This window comes from Lepisosteus platostomus, chromosome 8, assembly GCF_059453375.1.
Source record: "Lepisosteus platostomus isolate fLepPlt1 chromosome 8, fLepPlt1.hap1, whole genome shotgun sequence".
In the NCBI taxonomy this organism is placed as follows: Eukaryota; Metazoa; Chordata; class Actinopteri; order Semionotiformes; family Lepisosteidae; genus Lepisosteus; species Lepisosteus platostomus.
The window spans coordinates 44,129,888-44,149,243 of NC_142618.1; the positions used below are offsets into that span (position 1 = coordinate 44,129,888).

General features: G+C 35.5%; 1 protein-coding gene across 2 annotated transcripts in view; it reads left to right on the forward strand.

Annotated features, from left to right (window-relative positions):
- Positions 1–8,244: 8,244 nt before the first annotated feature.
- The window catches only part of LOC148657391 (uncharacterized), a 311,965-nt gene continuing 300,853 nt past the window's right edge, over positions 8,245–19,356 (forward strand). For both annotated transcript variants that reach the window (XR_015940960.1, XM_088643635.1), the window contains exons 1-5: positions 8,245–8,545; positions 12,798–12,860; positions 14,592–14,669; positions 15,411–15,461; positions 18,500–18,604. Coding sequence is in view for 1 of the 2 variants with exons in the window: in XM_088643635.1 (XP_088499761.1) it covers positions 8,384–8,545; positions 12,798–12,860; positions 14,592–14,669; positions 15,411–15,461; positions 18,500–18,604 (459 nt within the window). In the remaining variant the exon portion in view is untranslated. The remainder of the gene's footprint in view (positions 8,546–12,797; positions 12,861–14,591; positions 14,670–15,410; positions 15,462–18,499; positions 18,605–19,356) is intronic.

Sequence of the window (19,356 nt, forward strand, 5' to 3'; positions counted from 1 at the left end):
ATATAATTTGCCATTCATGAATTACACTTGAGAGACTCTGGCAGTTTCATAACCTATTAAGGGAGGGAGGTGCCTACCCTCAGGTGATATAGCCTGTTGAATATTAAGCATAGTGAAATAAAGAAAAAAAGGAACTAATGTGCCCCCCTTCTGTGGAGGTAAGAACCCCTTCAAGTCATCAGTATTTTGGAGCAACACAACTGCTGGTGAGGCCACCTGATGACACAACAATTAATCAATCATTTAATGATAAATCAAGCTTTTTTGTAGACTAGCTTTTTGAGTAGATGGATATAATTTATATATGTACAAAGTTTAGTTGAGCCGATATTAGATGGATTAAGTCAGGTATACCCTTGACTTGCTAAATATCAGTGATTTGCTAATGAAAATGCTACCAGTCCTATAGTACATTCCAACTCTAAAACTGTAGGTTTTATGTGGCTCACAATGTAAAATATAGTAGTATAGTCTTCATTTATTTTATGGTACTGCAAGACTGGAAGGAATAAACTGAATTTATTCACACCAGGTAACTCCACATTTAAACCTTTACAAAAATAGTCGTTCCATACATATTGTTCTACAGATTGTGTACTGACAATAATGTAAATGACCATTTTGATTATGTCAACAGCAGCAGAATAATAATAATAATTAATAATTGCTTATACTTTGTTTTTCCCAGGAGTCTCCCACACAGGTACTCGCCAGGCTCATACCTGCTGAGCTTCAGTGGTTTGCCAGTTATAAGTTGCAGGGTGATATGGCTGCTGGCCTAAAAATACTGTACTGTATGTAGAGAACTAGAAATTAAAGTGATTACCATCGATATGAGGATGTCATCACTTTACGGCCAAATCAATTGTCAGTTCTAATTGAACCAACATAACAATGCTAAATATAACAGTGCCTAATAAGGTGAAATACAAGAGTATATTTTTGCAGAATTTGTCAAAAGACAATATTTATTGAAGACAAATGGCAACTGATCACAGAGCAGCCAACAATGATTCTTACTTCAGTGAAATGTTATGCTCCTTTTAAAAGATGTTGGCAATAGCTGCCTACTAAGTTAATGGAATGTGATATGTGCACTCATGAGCCGGTCAGGGTGTACAAGGATTACAGTATGAGTATAGTGGAGCATGCAATCATACACTACTGCAAGGCGGCTGTTATGTTGTATGGTTGAGTAAGAAAACTGACAGGCCAGAAAATATATAACACTTGAAATGATAGATTTCTTGATCTATTATGAATGTAAACTGTATTCTAAAATATCTAAAAGTAAAGCTAAGTATAAAAATGGCATACAAAACAAGGTTATGACAGTGCAGCAGCTTTCATGGTTTTGCTGTCAAAAAGAAAGGAGACAGATGGCCCCACTGAGCCTGACAGAGAAAATGTCAGACATGACTCAGACCGTAATCTTCCTGCAGTTTTGTAATGATGAGTGCAAGCAGCAAGTCTGATCATGTGGAGGATGCAACTCAGTCAAATAATTTAAGCTAGTGTATGTTAATGACACCTTTACATGACCTGACATTAGTGAGATACTACCTAATGGAACATTGCTAGTTTTTAGTGGCCGTATGTAGCTAACAGACTAGCTTCATATGGCTAAATCTTTCCACAGCCCTGTTCATAAAACAATTCCCAAAAAGCATGATTTTGACATATGTAAAAACAATCTTTAACTTTACAGGTCTTCTTTAGCCCTGAGGGCATTACAGTACAAACTTTGCAGGCTCCAGGACATGAAAATAATCCAGAACACATTGTACTGTGGAAAGAAGAATATTAAGACAGAAAAGGCATTCAGTCAAATTTTAAGTTCAAAATTGATCGTGGGAAATAATTGCAAGCATGAATATTAAAAAGTGAAACAAAAGCAGCCGATTTAGATGCCTAATTGGCAGGGTTTTAGTGTTTTAACCAGGAGACGGAATAAACTAAAGGTTAAGTTATAGGGAGGGACATTGCACAAAAAAGAAAAACACAAAAAATGCAGAATGCTCCATTTCATGTTAGAAAGACTTATACGTTTTCCACTTCTTTGTACAGTCATGTTCTTGGTGTTTATTCTTCAATGATATTTCTCTTTTTAAAATGCAATTAGCCATCACTGCATTTTCACTAGATTTCAACTGAGAAAACATGCACTGTGAGGGGAAAAAAGGGGGCAGGTTAGTAAGACTGGTGGTCGAACTCTAATGGTGGATTGCTGCAATAGCAGTTGGTAAACCGTTGGAGTTTCTGCAAGTTTGTCACATTTATCTAGAGGCTCATCAACTGTAATTGCATTTCTTTATAGCCTGACCTACCACATTTCCATCCCTGTCAGCTTACCCCAGTGGGGTAAGCGACTGCCTGCCTTCCTGTTTGATATAGGTCAGAGGGGGACTGCTTGATCTGGTCCCTCTCCACCAGATCGAACACCCCGACGTATGAGGCACTCCTCAGGCCTGTCCGTCACCTAAAGGTACAGTGTGTCTCCATAAGCCTGGACATTTATCTATAGTTTCTTGGGTAGCATGATGCCCCAGTGATGTCTTCCCCCTTGAGTGGAGGCTGCAGGGAGAGTGGTGCTCTTGTCCAGACGAAGTGCTCCACTCCTCCTGTCATCGCTCGGATGGGGCCTGATGAATGGATGTTGTTCCCCTACTCTTCTGGAGTAGAGGAGGCTGCAGCCTCAATGACCTTTCCCCCTACTCCTGGGACCATAGAGGCAGATGCCACACCATTACCCTTTCTCTCCTCTGTTCCGGGGAATATAGTTATCATGTGGGTAGCTGCGTCAGCATGCGTAGGCTGCAAAGGAACAAGTAATAGGTTTATTCCATGCTGAAAAAAAGAAGAAAGAGAACACAACGTTTCGGCCGTGGAGCCTTCTTCAGGTGTGAGCGACCTGAAGAAGGCTCCACGGCCGAAACGTTGTGTTCTCTTCCTTCTTTTTTTCAGCATGGAATAAACCTATTACTTGTTCCATATAGTTATCATGACAGCTTTTCCTTGCACTTTTTCTGAGGAGTTAATTGGGGTGGATGCCTCAGAACTTTTGACAGCCTCCCTTTCTTCTTCTGGAAGTATAATCCAGGGCCCATCATTGTCTACCTTTGGCAGTGGTGAGCAGAGCACCATCTCTCTTACCTCCCTCATGGCCCAGCCTGCCCCAGTGAGTTTACCATGATTTACGATTAGTGATCAGTATCATTGTGTAAAACTGTGTGAGGGACTGATAATACTAACACTCAGCAGCTGGGACAATATGCATCTGAAACTGCAGAACATCCTTAATCAACCTTTTCTTTTCTTCAATAATATAATTATAACTACAGTATGTTCAAAAATATCCTTTCGGCATTGAAAAGAACAATGTACAGGTCTTGTTTTGCCAATTTTTTCTCCCATTGATCTTATGCAAAAACACGCCTCTGTCAAACTAGATCTGTGACATCATCAAACAGAGGTTCTGAGGCTGGATAGAGGTGGAGAACAGCCAGAAATGCCGTGTGTATAAGCATTGTGTGTTTGGCTGTCTAGACTCTTGACAGAGTCTGCTAGACTTTGATGGTTGTTAAATAGATAGAAAGTTGTCAAATACGTTTCTGATAAAACGTTTTGATAAAGACTTCTGATAAACTGCAACACACCCCACTGTTCCTCAGTGTAATAAAAAATACCCCCAAAAAACACAAAACCTTTTAATATAGTTAACTCTAAAATTAATTCTACTAGGGAAATAAAACTGTGGTACAAATGTAGGTTTAAATACTTTATGTGATTCAAAATGTAATGATAGGTAATGGAAAACAATAGGTGTTGTCCCTTGTGCCTCTAGCGTTCTTATACTGAAATTATTTCCCGTGCTCTCAAGTGAGAAGGCACATTGCCATTATGAAACAATATAAGAAATCCCTATGATTTTAAGAATCACCATATAATTATTTTTATGTCCTCCAGGTACTACATTTAAGTAAATTTACGATTAATTATTCAATGTTATTAAACTTAATAGCCCTCATAGGTAATTCTCTTTCAGAGCTTGCAGTTAATTACTTGAGCTCTCCAAATACAGAAAAGACTTTGCCATGTGTACTACCTATGGGGAACTACACTACATATCCATTATTAACATGGGCCCTGACATGATACTTTTTTTGAGAGAAGGAGAAAAGAATGAGCAATTCTGCTTTCCTTTTAATTTTCCCCTTAAATATAAAATAAAGCACGTGTACTGTATTAAAACAACTGAAGTTTATTTAAACATGTATAATAAAACATTAGTTTGTGTACTACAAATATTAGAGACAACCCCCTGAAAAGTAGCAGCATTTTAATCAATTCTGGTCCTTGGGGAAGATGTCATCCTCAGACAACATATTAAGCACACGGTATTCCATAAATACAAGATTGCAAAGACAGCTTGGGAAATGTTTATTTCTATAGCTTTGTGATGCTGCTCAAAATAGCAATCTTGAGGAGATTGTGCTATAGTGCATGAGATAATCTTTGGTATTCTTATCTGGGAGATTATAATTTAAGGTCATAAATATAGTGCCTTGCACAAGTATTCACATCCTTGTGGGTGAAAGGGGTTAAAGATGGGAGTCCCTCCATTGTCTTTAGGAGCCTCTTTTCAGGAATCTATTTATACATCAGAAAAAGTGTTTAAATATCCAATAATAAACATAGTGCTAGACCGTACCAACCATGGTTGAATTGAACCAGGAGTTCAACCAACTACTATACAGCCAGGTAACAGGTTTACTACCATTCCACATAACAAAAGAGTTTAGCCCTTACTTGGTGCATTCATGTTTACTTAATCGCTATGATATGCACTTTGAAATATAATGGACCATGGTTAGTAATGTCTCCATTGTTTCATTGTATGTTACATAATTATAAGAACTCTGGGTGCACATTCACCCTCCTATTAAAGGGCTCATGACTAAAGCACATTTTTAAAATTATTAGATAAAAAGATAGTCATCCTTAAATTATGCATACAGAAGGCCATAATTATTATTGTGGTCATCTATATTCTTTATTTATTAGATTCCTTCAGAAAGACATTATTCCAACATCTAACATCTTCTAATATCACAGTTGTGGTACATTTATTTCTTGGACGCTTGTACAGAAGGCTGCTTTTAATTAAACCATTGCTCTTGGCACTAAAACTAATATTTCATAATGAGTTATGAACTGTATCATTTAATCCTAAAAGCTAACGGTCTTGAATGGTTTACAGATTTGATTGGTATAAAAAGTATAATTTAGTATAATAAAGTTATTGGAGTAGTGGAGGTGGCAGCCAGAATGAAAACACCACTTTCAAAAACACTCCTTTTTTTCTTTTCGGCTCTGCCCCTGTGAAGCTGAGCACACAACTCACTTTTTTTTTTGCTATTGCCTGCTTCTCTGCCTATTATGCATTTTGTTAAGTGTAATATTTTTATTAGTGTATTATATTTATGACGCAGACATGTGGTGATAGTCATGATTTTCTAGGGTTAGGGTTAAGAATGTAAAGATATATCCAAATATAAATATCTTTAGGTTTAGCTAAAATATAGAGTCTTGTTAAAAATTGTATCCTAAAATGTTCATCTTCAAATCAGAAAGTAGATGATGGCTGTTGTAATAGGCATTTGAGTTGAAAATATAATTGTAGGGACTGCATAAATATTGTAATAACTGTGGATCACAGGTATTGATAAAACAGGAATTGGTGTGTCTATGAAAGGAATCAAAAGCCTCATATGAGGGTAAAGCAGAAGACCCACTGGTCAGAAAAATTAATTATATCAATAAGAAATACACAATTTAGAACATTTAAAACCAACTGTTACTATGTGGCGGCAATGCTTGTTAATAAAACAGAATTAAGTGTTGCAGTGCTTTCCCAGTGAGGCCTCTCTCTCATCTCCGTGGTCTAGCCATGTGCTCACTGACTTAGGAATGTTGTGCTTCTGATAAGAACAGCTCCCAGGATAGGGAGGCAACCAGCTATCATAATGCATGGCCTACTCCTGGCGCCGGGATGTCTGGTCAGAGCTGCTTGGACTCTAAAAACACCGGATTTATGGTCCTAGGGTCAGAGGTCATGGTCAGTCATTTCTCAAGTTGACCAACCAAACAGGAATCTGTAGGGCACGTGGTCTCAAATGCCCCCCAAACTTTCCACCAAACACTCGCAACTTTGCTCCTCCGTCCACTCTTGCGCTCTCTCCAACTTAATCACGTTGACTGCCAGCACTGTTGTCTGTGTGGGACTTACAACTTTGTTCCAAGCGCCGAGCCAGAGGAAGCCCGTACATAAAGACAGATTTCTGCCTGGTGTCAAGCCTGCAGCACAGACCTTGTGAACATGAGCAGACCACCATGGATGCCCACATGATCAACGGAACAATACGGTCGGACCCAAGTCGACATCTGAATACTTAATTCGGAAGTAGCCGCTACGCCGGAAGCAAAGTTTCTTCGCCCTAAAGAGTGACTCACTTTTGACCGAAACAGTCACCCCCTGTGCACAGAGAGCTCCTAGTTCAGCTCAAGGCTAACTCGTGGTCCTTGGAAAGCAACCAGAAAGTTCTCCCTCCTCCGTCTCCCCCACGATTTGGAGCTGCACCAGGACTGGTTGGGCACCGAGCCCGAAGTGCGCGGATCGGACAGAGTCTGTCGGCTGATCCTTTGTTGTCTGCACAGGAGATATAAATCCATACTAGATAAGTAAATCCAGTATTCTACATTACCAATTTCGAGAATTAAACTGTATCTCAACACAGGTTGATATCAATTTAATTTGTATAAGTAACGTACCAAAATTATTCTGCAGCTAGGATCACACATTCTCCCTTCTCTTAACGACAGACTACTGTTCTTTTAAATTTTCTCCATTCATTGGAAGTTTCATTTCACACATCTCTGCACCCATTCTGACTTCTGACTTCTCACACCTCTTGATTGGCCTCTCTTTCTGTCCCCTGCTCCCGCCTCTCACTCCTCCTCCCTCCCAACCTTTGTTCTCACACTACTTTACCTTTGCCTACTGCCCTGTCTCTCTCACACCTGAAGAAGGCTCCACGGCTGAAACGTTGTGTTCTCTTTCTTCTTTTTTTCAGCATGGAATAAACCTATTACTTGTTCCTTATATATTTAGAGCTTAATAAATCATTTTTGAATAGCAGAGAAAGGTTACAGAAGCTTTCACTGAGAAAGGTGATAATATGACTTTATCATATAAATTTAGCTTCCTATCAGAAATGTTTGCAGTTTCTTTCTCATCCACAACAACAGCAGTTAATCACAAAATCTCATCTTCTGTTTATTGTCTATGCTTTATTTCAATGAATTATGAAAAGAGAAACATGATTTCTACTTTTAATTTTAGTCCTCACATCTTCTAAAAAATGACAGGTCAACAATAATAAAAATACAATCCTACTGCAATAGTTGTAGTAAGAAATAAACCGTTTATCAAACATAAGTATAGTTAACCACGGAAGCCATTTAATTTAGGTGATGTACAGTACTACATTAGCAATTTGCTATTTACAGATTTTCACTTATTGGTGCATTGGCAGTATTTTTTATATAATTTTTGACATTTCAGAAGTGTATTGTTTTTGTTGTGTATAACACTCTAAACACTTTAAGAAAAAAGTGTTAAATCTGAGCCTAAAGCTCAAGCCCCATAGATGAAGAAGTATTGAGTAAGTTACTTTTGTGTCTCATTTGTTTTTTAGCTCTATGTTGGACCAATGTGACTATAATACTGGCACAATGCTTTGCTTCCATCTGTGAAGCATCAATGAAGTTAAAAAAGTGAGGTAGTCAAAAAACTGTTTTTAAAACACAGAAAAACAAAAGAAACTTTGTTTAAAATGATTCAAAATTTCTATTCATAAATAATAATCATATAAGTCCGAGGGGTGGATTTTTTTTGCTTGTAGTTATAAAATTTTAATGAATACACTTCTAGTGCCAATTATATTACTTAATATTACCAATTATTAAGCTGACAGTTCATTTTGAAGCTCAAGGCTACTCCTATAAACAACTGAACTTTTGCCCCATCACAGTTAGTGGTGCTGTCAGTATTTTTTTTTATTTCAGAGTGGAATCTAACAATATATTTTGTGATTTATATCAGTTTTATACTTAATGTTGGCAAATGACATCATCTCAATTTTAGGATTGGCTTGAGATTTGGCTTAGACCAGAAATTTTGACATTTTTAAACCACTGTAAAACTAAACAGCCATCTTTGTTTTTCTTTCCATCTGTAACAGGCATTCCAGCCAGCCATCTGGTTTACATTATGCCTGGAAGTATAAAATAGCAACATGAACAGCTTCTAAGCAGTCTTGCGATGGATGGGGTTTTAGCCATTTTGCTCTGCTTGCAGGGCAGCCTGCTTGTCATTCCCTCTGACTGCTCAGACAAAGGGATATCAAGATCGGCAGAACAAAATCATTTGGACACCACACACGAACAGTTGTTGGACTATGAAAATAAAATCACAAAAACAACGGTAAGACTGTTTTTTATGTAACTTGATTAATTTTTTTTGTACTTCCCAAAAAGATAAAACAGACTCCTTCTCAGGCAGCCAAAACATAAAGTTTTATGTTGTGCACCAAATTATTAAAACCTTAGCTATACCATTTTGTGCATTTTTTTATCAATTAACAAAAGAGGGAAAATCTTAAAGCAGTAGGTAATTTAGCACAAACATCCATGTGATTTTAAATGTTGCTCAATTCAAACTCTGAGCCATTATATCTGTAGAGAATTAAACCGAAAAACCTTTATTTTTTCTTTCCTTACTAACATGTTGAACTACACAGATCTCACAATGTAGGTTTCTATTTCTACGATATACTGTAGGTCTTTAACCATAGTCCTGGACAGCACACCTTGGGTCTACTACTTGTCATATTCCCCAATCATTGTTAGCAAGAGACACTTTTTGAAAATTCCAGATTTAATTGGTAACTTAAAAACTTAATTATTTGCATTGCCTTATCATTTTTTTCCTTGTGTCACTAAACATTGACCTCTTAAAAAGCAACAATAAAAAAGTTAAAAACACAAAACGTATGACCAGTGTAAATAAGGAGTTCATCAGGAGAAAAAAGCAGAACATTTCAAGTCCATATTTAAAACTTTTAAATCCAGCTGTGCATGAAATATACTGTACACTGTATACTGTATGCTGAGGTAAAACTTACAGTCAGAATAGCAGGCTATTGTCAGGCTTTTGAAAAACTAACCATAGAACTCATTTTGGCAATTTTAACTCAATTCAAAAGTCAAACACTGAACAGCTATTGTTTTTATAACTTGAAATGACTTGTGTTCAGCATTTTGTTATCACAAGGAACAATACTACTCAATCATGAAACCTATCTACTCACTATTAATGATGTGACAAACATTCCATACGTGTGCCAAATTTGCAGCCTGGCATTATCAGATAGGTTTCCTGACAATAATACAATATCATGTGACGCTGTATAAGATAACAATATCTCAAAAGATATTTTTTAAACAATTTTAAACTATAATGCAGAATGTGTGTTACGTACAGTATATACAGTACCCACTGTTACCTCTGTTTATAATTGTTGCAAACCATTTTACCAAGAGCACCTGAAAAAATATTGAGCTAAAGCTTGATCACTGTTCATTCTGATAATTGTACTTGACTTCAAGGAAATTGTTCAGTGCTATTTACTAAATGTAACAATCAGTATTGAATGCAATTTAATTGGCATCAAGTAATTTGAAACTGAAACTAATATATATCATGATTTCATTAAAAGATAATTATAATGATCAAAATAATGGTGTTTGTTTTCGTTTACATCACTGGATTTAAAGTTAAACAATGTTTTTTTGTATAACCACAAAAAATATCTTCATTTTGTGAAATTAGTTACTGTAGGTGTAGCGTGGTGACTCCATCCATCATGCAGAGAGAAAAGCCAGTATTAATTTACAGATGTAGAGCTATAAAATACTGTAATTAAATCCAGTCCACGGTTATATTTAATTGCATCAGCAAAAGCAGTAGGGAGAAGGGAAATAAATACATGTACAAATCTAACCCCAACATTAGTCTAACTAGCAAGTAAGGTCCAACCTTACAACATGTTACCAGAATAAATTTTAAATGATCATTGTATATAGTTATGTGCTAGTATTTACAATGCAACACACTTTTCAGTACCTATTTTAAAAGTACAGTAGGCTTTTCATATATTGTTTTTACATATAGTATATATGAAAAAAAAACTTGAAACCATTTGAATACAACACATACTGTAATACAGTACATGTATTTCTGTACAGAAATGTAGCATTAGTTATAATTCAGTCCTATGCAACTGGTTAAGTTTGTAAACAGACTCAAATGTCACATACTGTAGACAGAAACTTATGATTAAATAATTACTTCTAATGACAGAGTTGTTTTCACTATGTAATTTAAGTTTGTGTATGCAATACACTGGTTTGCAAAATAGTTATTTGTCTTGTTGAGTTCAGTCTTAAATAAAATGAATATTTTTGGACTTCTGATTCTTTGGGTAGCTAACTTGACTGTGTGTCTGCACTGCCTGAGAAGTGGTATTGTAAAGTTGGTACAGTAGTTTTTGTAATTGTACCGGATCTTACTTACAGTACATTTGCTGCCAGGGTCTGTAGACATGGTGCTGTATTCATACTGTATGTAGTTAGAAGTCTGTTTGAATGAGGACTCCACAATAAAGCAACGAACCCCCCTTGAATGTGGATTATTTTTGTAAAGAAAGAAAGAGTACAGATTTTCACTATCCCACAATCTAAAGTTTAAACCCCAGTTTAGGAAAGACACCTGATCCACCAAGCCCTAGAAAAAAAAAACTGTTTCAGAAGTAATGCAATCAAATTGCAACAGAAGACATATAGTACAGTATGTGTGTACCTAAATATGTTCAGAACATACAGAATTCCACCTCACATATTGTAATCATTCTTTTAGTTTTGAGAATCTTTTGGCTTTAAAAATTAAAGACAAATAGATAATGTTTTAGGTTTAAATTTGTGTGTTTCAGCATTTAACTACACTGTGTAATATTGAAAAATTGATTTTTTTGTCATTTTTTAATTCGACAATACACAAGCCTGTAGCCTTTGTTTTGCAAGCTAATTATCATGAATTACCAAAAGTCAATTGAAAATATAGTCTTCATAATAATAACATTTGTACCCAGATAGCAGTTGTCCCTGCTACTACAAATACCAGTAATAATCATGATAAAATTTGCATTATCAATCAATATTCACATTATCATCATCTCTGGTTTTGTCAAAATACTAATCACTAAAACACTGTATAATTATTGGTGAATTCAAGTAACTAATTTGCATTTTCCTTGATTTTAATCAAGCCACTCTAATAAAGCTATTCTAAGAACCAATTAGGTTTATACATTAGGTGTGCTCGCATAATTAGGGTCAATCAATACTACTATTATTCTCATGCTCCAGTCTGAGAGACACCTCATCTTTGATCTCAGTACCATATCAGGACAAAATAAACACTGATCGTGACTCACCAAGATGAGTATCATTGCTTAACTGGCACTTAAGTGGAGTATTGCTTCTCAGTCCTGGAGCTACACTGTTTCTTTTTTGCTTTTGCTCCATCTCAGTTCATAATGACAGCATATTTGATTTCAGTATCCTGTCTGGGGAATTTAAATAATTTTGCTTTTATCTCTTAAAAGGTGAAAGGGTATTTGTAATTGGTATCAGCCTTCCACCAATTTCCGAGTTTCAGATCTTCTCTCATATACTGTAGGTGTTTCGTGAAATCTGAACTTCCGCAGAAGGAAAATAAAACGACTCATTGCAGGAATGTCTGATACAGGATCATTCCCACCTTTATTTATCATAGATTGATCAACTAGCAAGAACTAGTCTAGTCGCAAATATTGACAAGCAAGGTAAACAAAGCTATGTGATGTTTTGTATGCTGAAGTTTTTGGAAACCATTGTTTCATACTCTGGATTCATCAAAAAAAGAGGTTAAATAAAGGTTCCAACCAGCAAGCAGATCAAAGTCATCAATTAGCCTAGGAGATTTAGAGCTCAGTTGTGATAAAAACCACCAGACATAAATTATTAGTTTTTTTTTTTTGCTATGTAATGAATGTACATAAAACACACAGTGTCAACTGTAAACAGCGTCAGCTAGTTTGACTTTCTAAATGCTTGAAAGAGTTTTTTATACTTAATTCAGGTCCTCTTGTAGTCCTCTCTGTCAGACACTGAAAGATTCATTCCCTTTCAGTGTAGGAATTTTCCTTAAGCATGTATCTTGTTGCTCATCTCTAATTCTAGATTGATTTAGTGACCAAAAGATACACAGTAACATACTGTAAATAAGATCGTCAAGTGCTTTATACAATTTCAACAAAACATACCTTCATTTGATTTTGGTACTTTTACCTTCATTTTCACCTTACCTTTATCTTCATAGAATATCCAATTTGTGGCCTTCCCACTGTTCTGCATAAAATGCCAAAGTACAAAGCTCAAACTCTTTTCTATTTCATATATATAGTTATCGTTTTTTGCTACCTGTACTGAATGCACTAAATGACAGCTCGCAGGTATTTGTCCAGTCCTAGAATGGGTCTAAATCATATTTGAATTTTTTAAAATTACATTTTAACCAGTATACTGTATATAACACATTTTTTACTTCTTACCTTTTCAATTCTTTTTTTTTTCAGTTTGTCACTTTCCTCGATCAGCAACCTTCAGAACCTTTTTCTGACTCTGAGAAGACACAACTGGTATGTGTAACTGGAGTTATGTAAACACTATAAAATGTGTAAGTTAGGGAGGGTTGATTACAACCAAGCCACTTTTGTCTCAGCCTCTCTAAAACAAAATCATTCCCAAGGCTGTATAGTATGTATCATATGCAAATCCCTCTCTTTCTACATTTTTGTCTCCTGCATTCCTCCAACACCCCATCTCCAATTTGCAGATGTCCCTAGGTTTGTAGAATTATAGAAAGTTGTAAAAGTGCAGTCCTTCACTGGATGACAAATATATTGAAGGGCTACTGAACACAGGGGCAAAGTTACTCAAATACATTTAATATTTTATGGAACTGTGTGAGTTTGTAGTATTCATTATCCACTTTCATATACTACTAATTTTAATCAGTTTTAAATAACATGTGATTGGAATTTGTAGATGAATGACATGTCCTGAGGTAGGAAAATCCATCCAAACATTTTCCGAACAGCTTTATCCAGCGTACTCCAGAGACCAACCCAGTAAGCAACAGTTGGAAGGCTCCCAGAGATACACCCTGGACAGGATGCCGGTGCATCACAGGGCACACACACTCACTCCAGAGCTATTTTTTACAGAAGCCACAAAAACCTACCAGTATGTGTTTGGACAGGGAAGGAACCGAGAACCTGGATAAGATAAGATTTTATTGTCCTCTTGGGATTTTTTTTTATGGACACACAGCACTCCTGTACATTTAAATAGAATGCAAACAAAAAAAAAGAAGAAGAAAAGAAAAACATTGCACAATATTCAATTTAAAAACAAGAAAAACATTGCACTTCTCTCATATGCACATGCACAGTATAACACGTAACAACATGTAACATTTATAACACATCACAAAACATGGCACTCAAGTGGGTTGTAAGAGTCAAAATTGTGTTTATCCTTGACATTTGCATTGACAGCTTTAATGGCTAGCGGAACAAAGGAATGTTTGTATCTGTTTGACTTACATTTGGGAACCCTAAAAGTTTGCCAGAACACAAGGAGAACTCTACACAGTTTGCACCCTGGTAATTAAACCAAAGGGCCACTCTGCAATAACAAAATTACTGACAGAACACTTAAATAATAAACAACACATAACACATAGAGTAGCAGAGGAGCACCCTAAAGAGCTAATGATAAATGTAAATGGTTAAGATAAACTGTCTTAACAATCAAGGAAAACTGAAACCCATTTCACAGGATCATGCCAGAAATACAGCCATCCAAGCCTGGCTAGATAAGATCCTTCTCCCAATAACAGCACCTATGAGGAAAGCATTAGCAGCTTCAAAGGCAGACTGAAAGACATTGTCTTTCACTGCATTTTCTTTTATATCCCTCACATGCACCTCTTAAAAGAGATATATCAAACTGTCTTTTGATATATCATTGAGCTGCAGAACCAATAATCATACACTATTAATTTTTTTATTCCACATTCGCTGAGTCCACTTCTTTCACCACCCAGCCAAAAATATGTAACATAAAAGTTCCTACTATCAATGCAGAAATTGCAATTGTGTTTTCTGTTAACTACAAGTAGACCCCTCAAATCCACTTCCTTCTGTGTATAAAGTACCATCCAAACTGAAAGAAATGAGGAAATGATTCAAAAGGAAATAATGTTGTTTTTTAATTGCTAATACAAGTTTATAACACTTTTGTTTAATATTTAAAATAATATCAAATATACTCATTATTTGATTTACGTTTGTTCTTATTTTTAGGTACGAAGGAAGAGGCAAAATGTACCTGTCAAAAATAAATCCCAGAAACCAAGAACTGGAGTCTTTTCAACATTGAGTGTAAGTATAAATTTGTATCAGTTATGATTTCTGGTGTCCCAAGGTAAAAAATTTGACATGCAAATGCAGTGACGATGGTCACTAGAGATGGCAAGAATGCTACAGGTCAAAAATCAGAGGTCATGTGTTTTTTTAACAGCAAACATATCTGAGGATCTCATCTAGCTGTTCCTTGAAGGAAGCCAGGATATCAGTTTCAACAACATGGCTCGGAAGCTTTAAACCTGTGTTTAAAAGGTTAAATAGTTAAAAGGTGTGTTTTATGTCCAGATAACAAATTCAAAATTTAGTTATTTTCTCCATATTAGGCATTGTACCTTCAAGTCAAAGTCTGGAATGCCTTTTTACTTAATATAGGTGCAAAACATGAGTCTTCTATCTGATAGATTTTTAAACTATGTGACAGCAATATAATGGAATTAAAATAGAATTTTATATTATTTTATTATTTTTATTTTATATTAAGCCCAATGGAGTAGGATTCCTCTGTCAGCCATGGGATACGAACTGGCAACCTTCCAGCCACAGGCGCAGTTCCTTAGCCACAGAAATGATTAGTAAAATTGTGAAAAATGAGAAACGATTTCAAATTACAGTACTGTATTATTTATTTTCCAGATGGTCTTAAGCTAACTGGGCAAATCCTTGACAACCAAGAGACAGAGACATCCAAATTCTATACAGATCTTAGCATTAGAAAATCTACTTACAAGCTTTTGTTGTTGATCTCTGTTCCCACAGATTACTTTGTCTGAAGAGAAAAAAGCCCCTTCTTCTCAGCCTGCAGCCTTGGTATGTGTCACAACTGTTATCCAGTCACACGTGTTTTTTTCAACAAAAAAAGCAGCCACAGCATTTCAGCTTTCCGCAACTATAAAAGTATCAGCATTCTTAAGCACCTAGACACTTTATTTTTTAAATAAAAATATCTTCAAAGGGCTTTAGATATTAAAGGGTCTGTTACATTGATTTAAATATTGAGAGGATATTTTAATTGCATCATATATGTTATAGTACATCAGCTGTGTTCCAAGTTGTGAAGAAAATGCAGCACAATTATTTTCTGATGAAGCCAATAAACACTGAACACTTTTGATGTGCACTGTCCTCCTTTGGAGGACAATTGTAATGATTGATCTTGGTCATACTACTACTTCATAACATGAGAATTTTCTTATTAAATAATATTTTTTCTTTGCTGGTATTGTGATATGTGCTTTTATACTTATGGTTACATGGTCAGATTAACAATAAGAAGGCAACACTCATTCTGTCATTAATGTTTACACAAATCTCACATTTATACAATATATACTATATAACGGTATAACAATATATACTGTACAGTTCTGTTTTTCAGACAATTCTCAAGACTAAAAGATTTGTAAAGAGATAAACATACACAAGTTTGATATGAACGTCTAACTTGAGAAATTTGCTCCAATCATGCGACATAATATAACACAACAGCTCTATCTAGTGGCTATGTAACATTTTTGAGAGTAGATGTGTTAAATCTACAATGTATTAGTACTTATTTAGTAATGGTTAAACTATTCTATTGCTTTATATTCACAAATGTGTTTTAGAGGACAAAAAGGAAAATTCAATACGGATATAATAAATCCCACCTTTATTGCCCCACACCCACAAGACCCCTCACCCGAACAGTGTACTATGTTTGTCGTTCCCCCATCTTTTTCTTTCTTTTGTTTCACATCTATACTGTGACATGTTAGGTGTGTGGAAAACCTGAACTGTTGACCTACTTCTTCACCAAATAAGGATGAAATTTTAGTCTACTGGGTTGGCTGATTTCTCGGTTTTCACTGTTGACTGAGTTTCCAGCTGAAAGACTGCTTTCATCAAAGCATCATCCAGATCTTAGGTGGGATTTTACTGGGGGAGCTATGCTATGGCACTCTTGAAGAAAATGATCCTTGTGTTCTTTCCATCTTTGGCACAGCAGGGTTCTAAGAATACAAGAGTACATTGCATCTATAACACCCACTCTTCTGGAGACTCTAACAAGCCCCAGATATTTACAGTCTCTTATATCTTCTTTACAGTACTTTTATCTTATATACTGTACAGGTATCTTCTCCAGCAATAACACAGGTAACCCATCCCTGTTTGCTCTGCTGAGGTATCTGTACTGTGGGTCTACCTGGATGATTGCCCAAAGCAATCCAGATTAGATGAGCCTTTTCTGGGGAGAGGAAAACTAGAAGTGTGGTCTTCTAGTGGTTATTCTACTGGCCAGTACTTATTGAAAAATAAACAATATTGTTTATTTAAAAAAATATTTTAAATATTTAAAAATAAATATTTTTTTAATTTGCTCTTGTACTACATTTTTTACAACTGTGACTATGGGAAAATAACAACAATGCAAGTTTTGTCTTTTAATTTTCTATGTATTTGTTTGTAGTGTGTATTGCTGGCATATACCAGGAAAAGCTGACTTTCAGATACCTGGAGAAGTGTCGGCTCAGAGCTGTTGATTTGCAGTAGCTGTCGTTGGTGACCCATATCTCACTGACTTAACTATAATCATTACTGTATATTATCCGAAGCAGAACATAACTCTTTTAATATATTTTTCTCTTCTTTCTGGTAATGCTGTGGAGATACAGCTTAGAAATACAGCTATTTACAGTGCTAGTTCTTGATATTTTTTATTGGAGGGGCTTTTTACTGTGGTATCTATGATAGAATTGTAAGGACATTGAGGTTTTCAGAATGTTTCATTACAGTATACATTCTACAGATGACAGATTGCTTAGCTGGGCATATTATTCACTCAAGATATTAGCTGTTCATTCCTGATATTAGGTTTTAATTTCCATTTCTATTTTGTCCTGGAATATGGTATACTGTATGTATGTTAAGATTTGATAGGAAAGACTGACACAGTATATCCATGATTCAGAAGTCCCATTTGAAATAACATATTTGTAGATTTGTTAATTAGTCATTGATGTGACAGCCTCCTATTCAAGCAAAACAGTGTTACTGCAATGTAACATTCAAATATTTATATTAAGGTTGGGGGAATTAACTAGGGAAAGAATTTTATGTTTTTCAGGCAAAATTCTTTGCCTTTGTTTTTTTGAGTTTATAGTTCTAGCTTATTTTTTTAATATATTTTAATTATAGCTCATTTTTTAAATCTCCTGCCCAGATCCCTTCTATAACTTGCTGGAACTGATGCCATTCCTGGTGCAGATATCGGTGCAATCATAAATCACATATTTGACAAGCTGAAGTCAAAAGAGGTGGGGAGTGGAATGAGGGCATTATTGTGTGAGGGGTGGATTGGTTTGAGAGTTGGTATTGCGTTAATTTTTTGTTCTTACATTATAGTTTGTTATTCTGAATGACAATATTTTCTTCAATACAAAACCATAAAATTTAAAAATAAAAAAAACAGTAATTTTGTGGTTTTAATCCCGTCTTGTGCCCTAGACTTCCCCAGCCGGTCTCAGGTCACTGCAGCCCTTGTCAGGAATGAGTGGCATCATCAATAGATAAAATTTTAGTCCCTTCTGAAAGAAAAGGAAAAGAGACACAACAATTCAGCTCTGGAGTGTTCTTCAGGTGTGAGGGAGAGAGGAAAAACGGTGGGAAATAAAACATGGGAGAACAAGATCATTCTCTGAATCTTGAAATCATTAGAATTATCTTGGAATTATTGTATTTCACTAAATTCCTTCTGTTAGAAGTACAATCAAGAGGATGTTATTTCCCATTCAATCTGATTTCTTTAAACATGCTATCTCAATACAACCTGTATTTTGTCTCTTTTCTCTCTTTTTTTTAATTTTCAGTCCCAAAGGTCCAGGAGACAAGTTCAAAATAACAAAAAGCTGCCCAAAAGGCCATCTCGTCCTGGGGGATATTCACCTCTTGGGCGTCCGGGGCCTCCACCACAAGTAAGTTCCATTCTAACAATAGTGCCTCCAACAGGATATACACCACACTGAATAGTAGCAGAAGTGGGTAGCACTGCTAATTGTGATTAAGCTGACTTGTGAGCACATATCAACATCATTCTCTCCCACTATGTCTACCAGCAGGCTGGATGGACAGTATGTACAATATCACTACTTATCAGAAAGAGGACATGTTATGCTTAATTCTAATAAAACCTTTTTTCCTGTATAGTTATGGCTCATAAAATAATTCCTTCCATTCCAATAATGTTTCATTTTTCTAAATTACAAATGATGCATACACATCTTTTAAAGTGATTTTGATAATCAAAAGCTAATTGTTCAAACAATATTTTTGTAGGTGAAATACATTGATGTTGTGATGTAAACTACTGTACAAAACTAAAATATGTTGATTGTATAAGTACTCAGCCTCTTCTACAGATTTCCTATTGATTTTAAGTTAAAAATTGTTTTGCAATGCCTAGGGAGACATATTCTGCTTTATTTGACTAAATGTGAAGGGAACAAAAATATTCTGACTGGATGCTTACAGGTAGGTTGGGTGTACGTATCCATAGGTTTTGGAAAGGAAACTATTAGCTACTGAAATATTTTTAGTTGCTTTTTTTACTTCTAAATAAATTAGATGTAAATTTTTCAGTATGTATTATTTAATATAGAACATCCAACATTTTTTGCTCTGAATGCCTTGTAATTGCATGTACTGTATATTGTGAATTAATGATAAT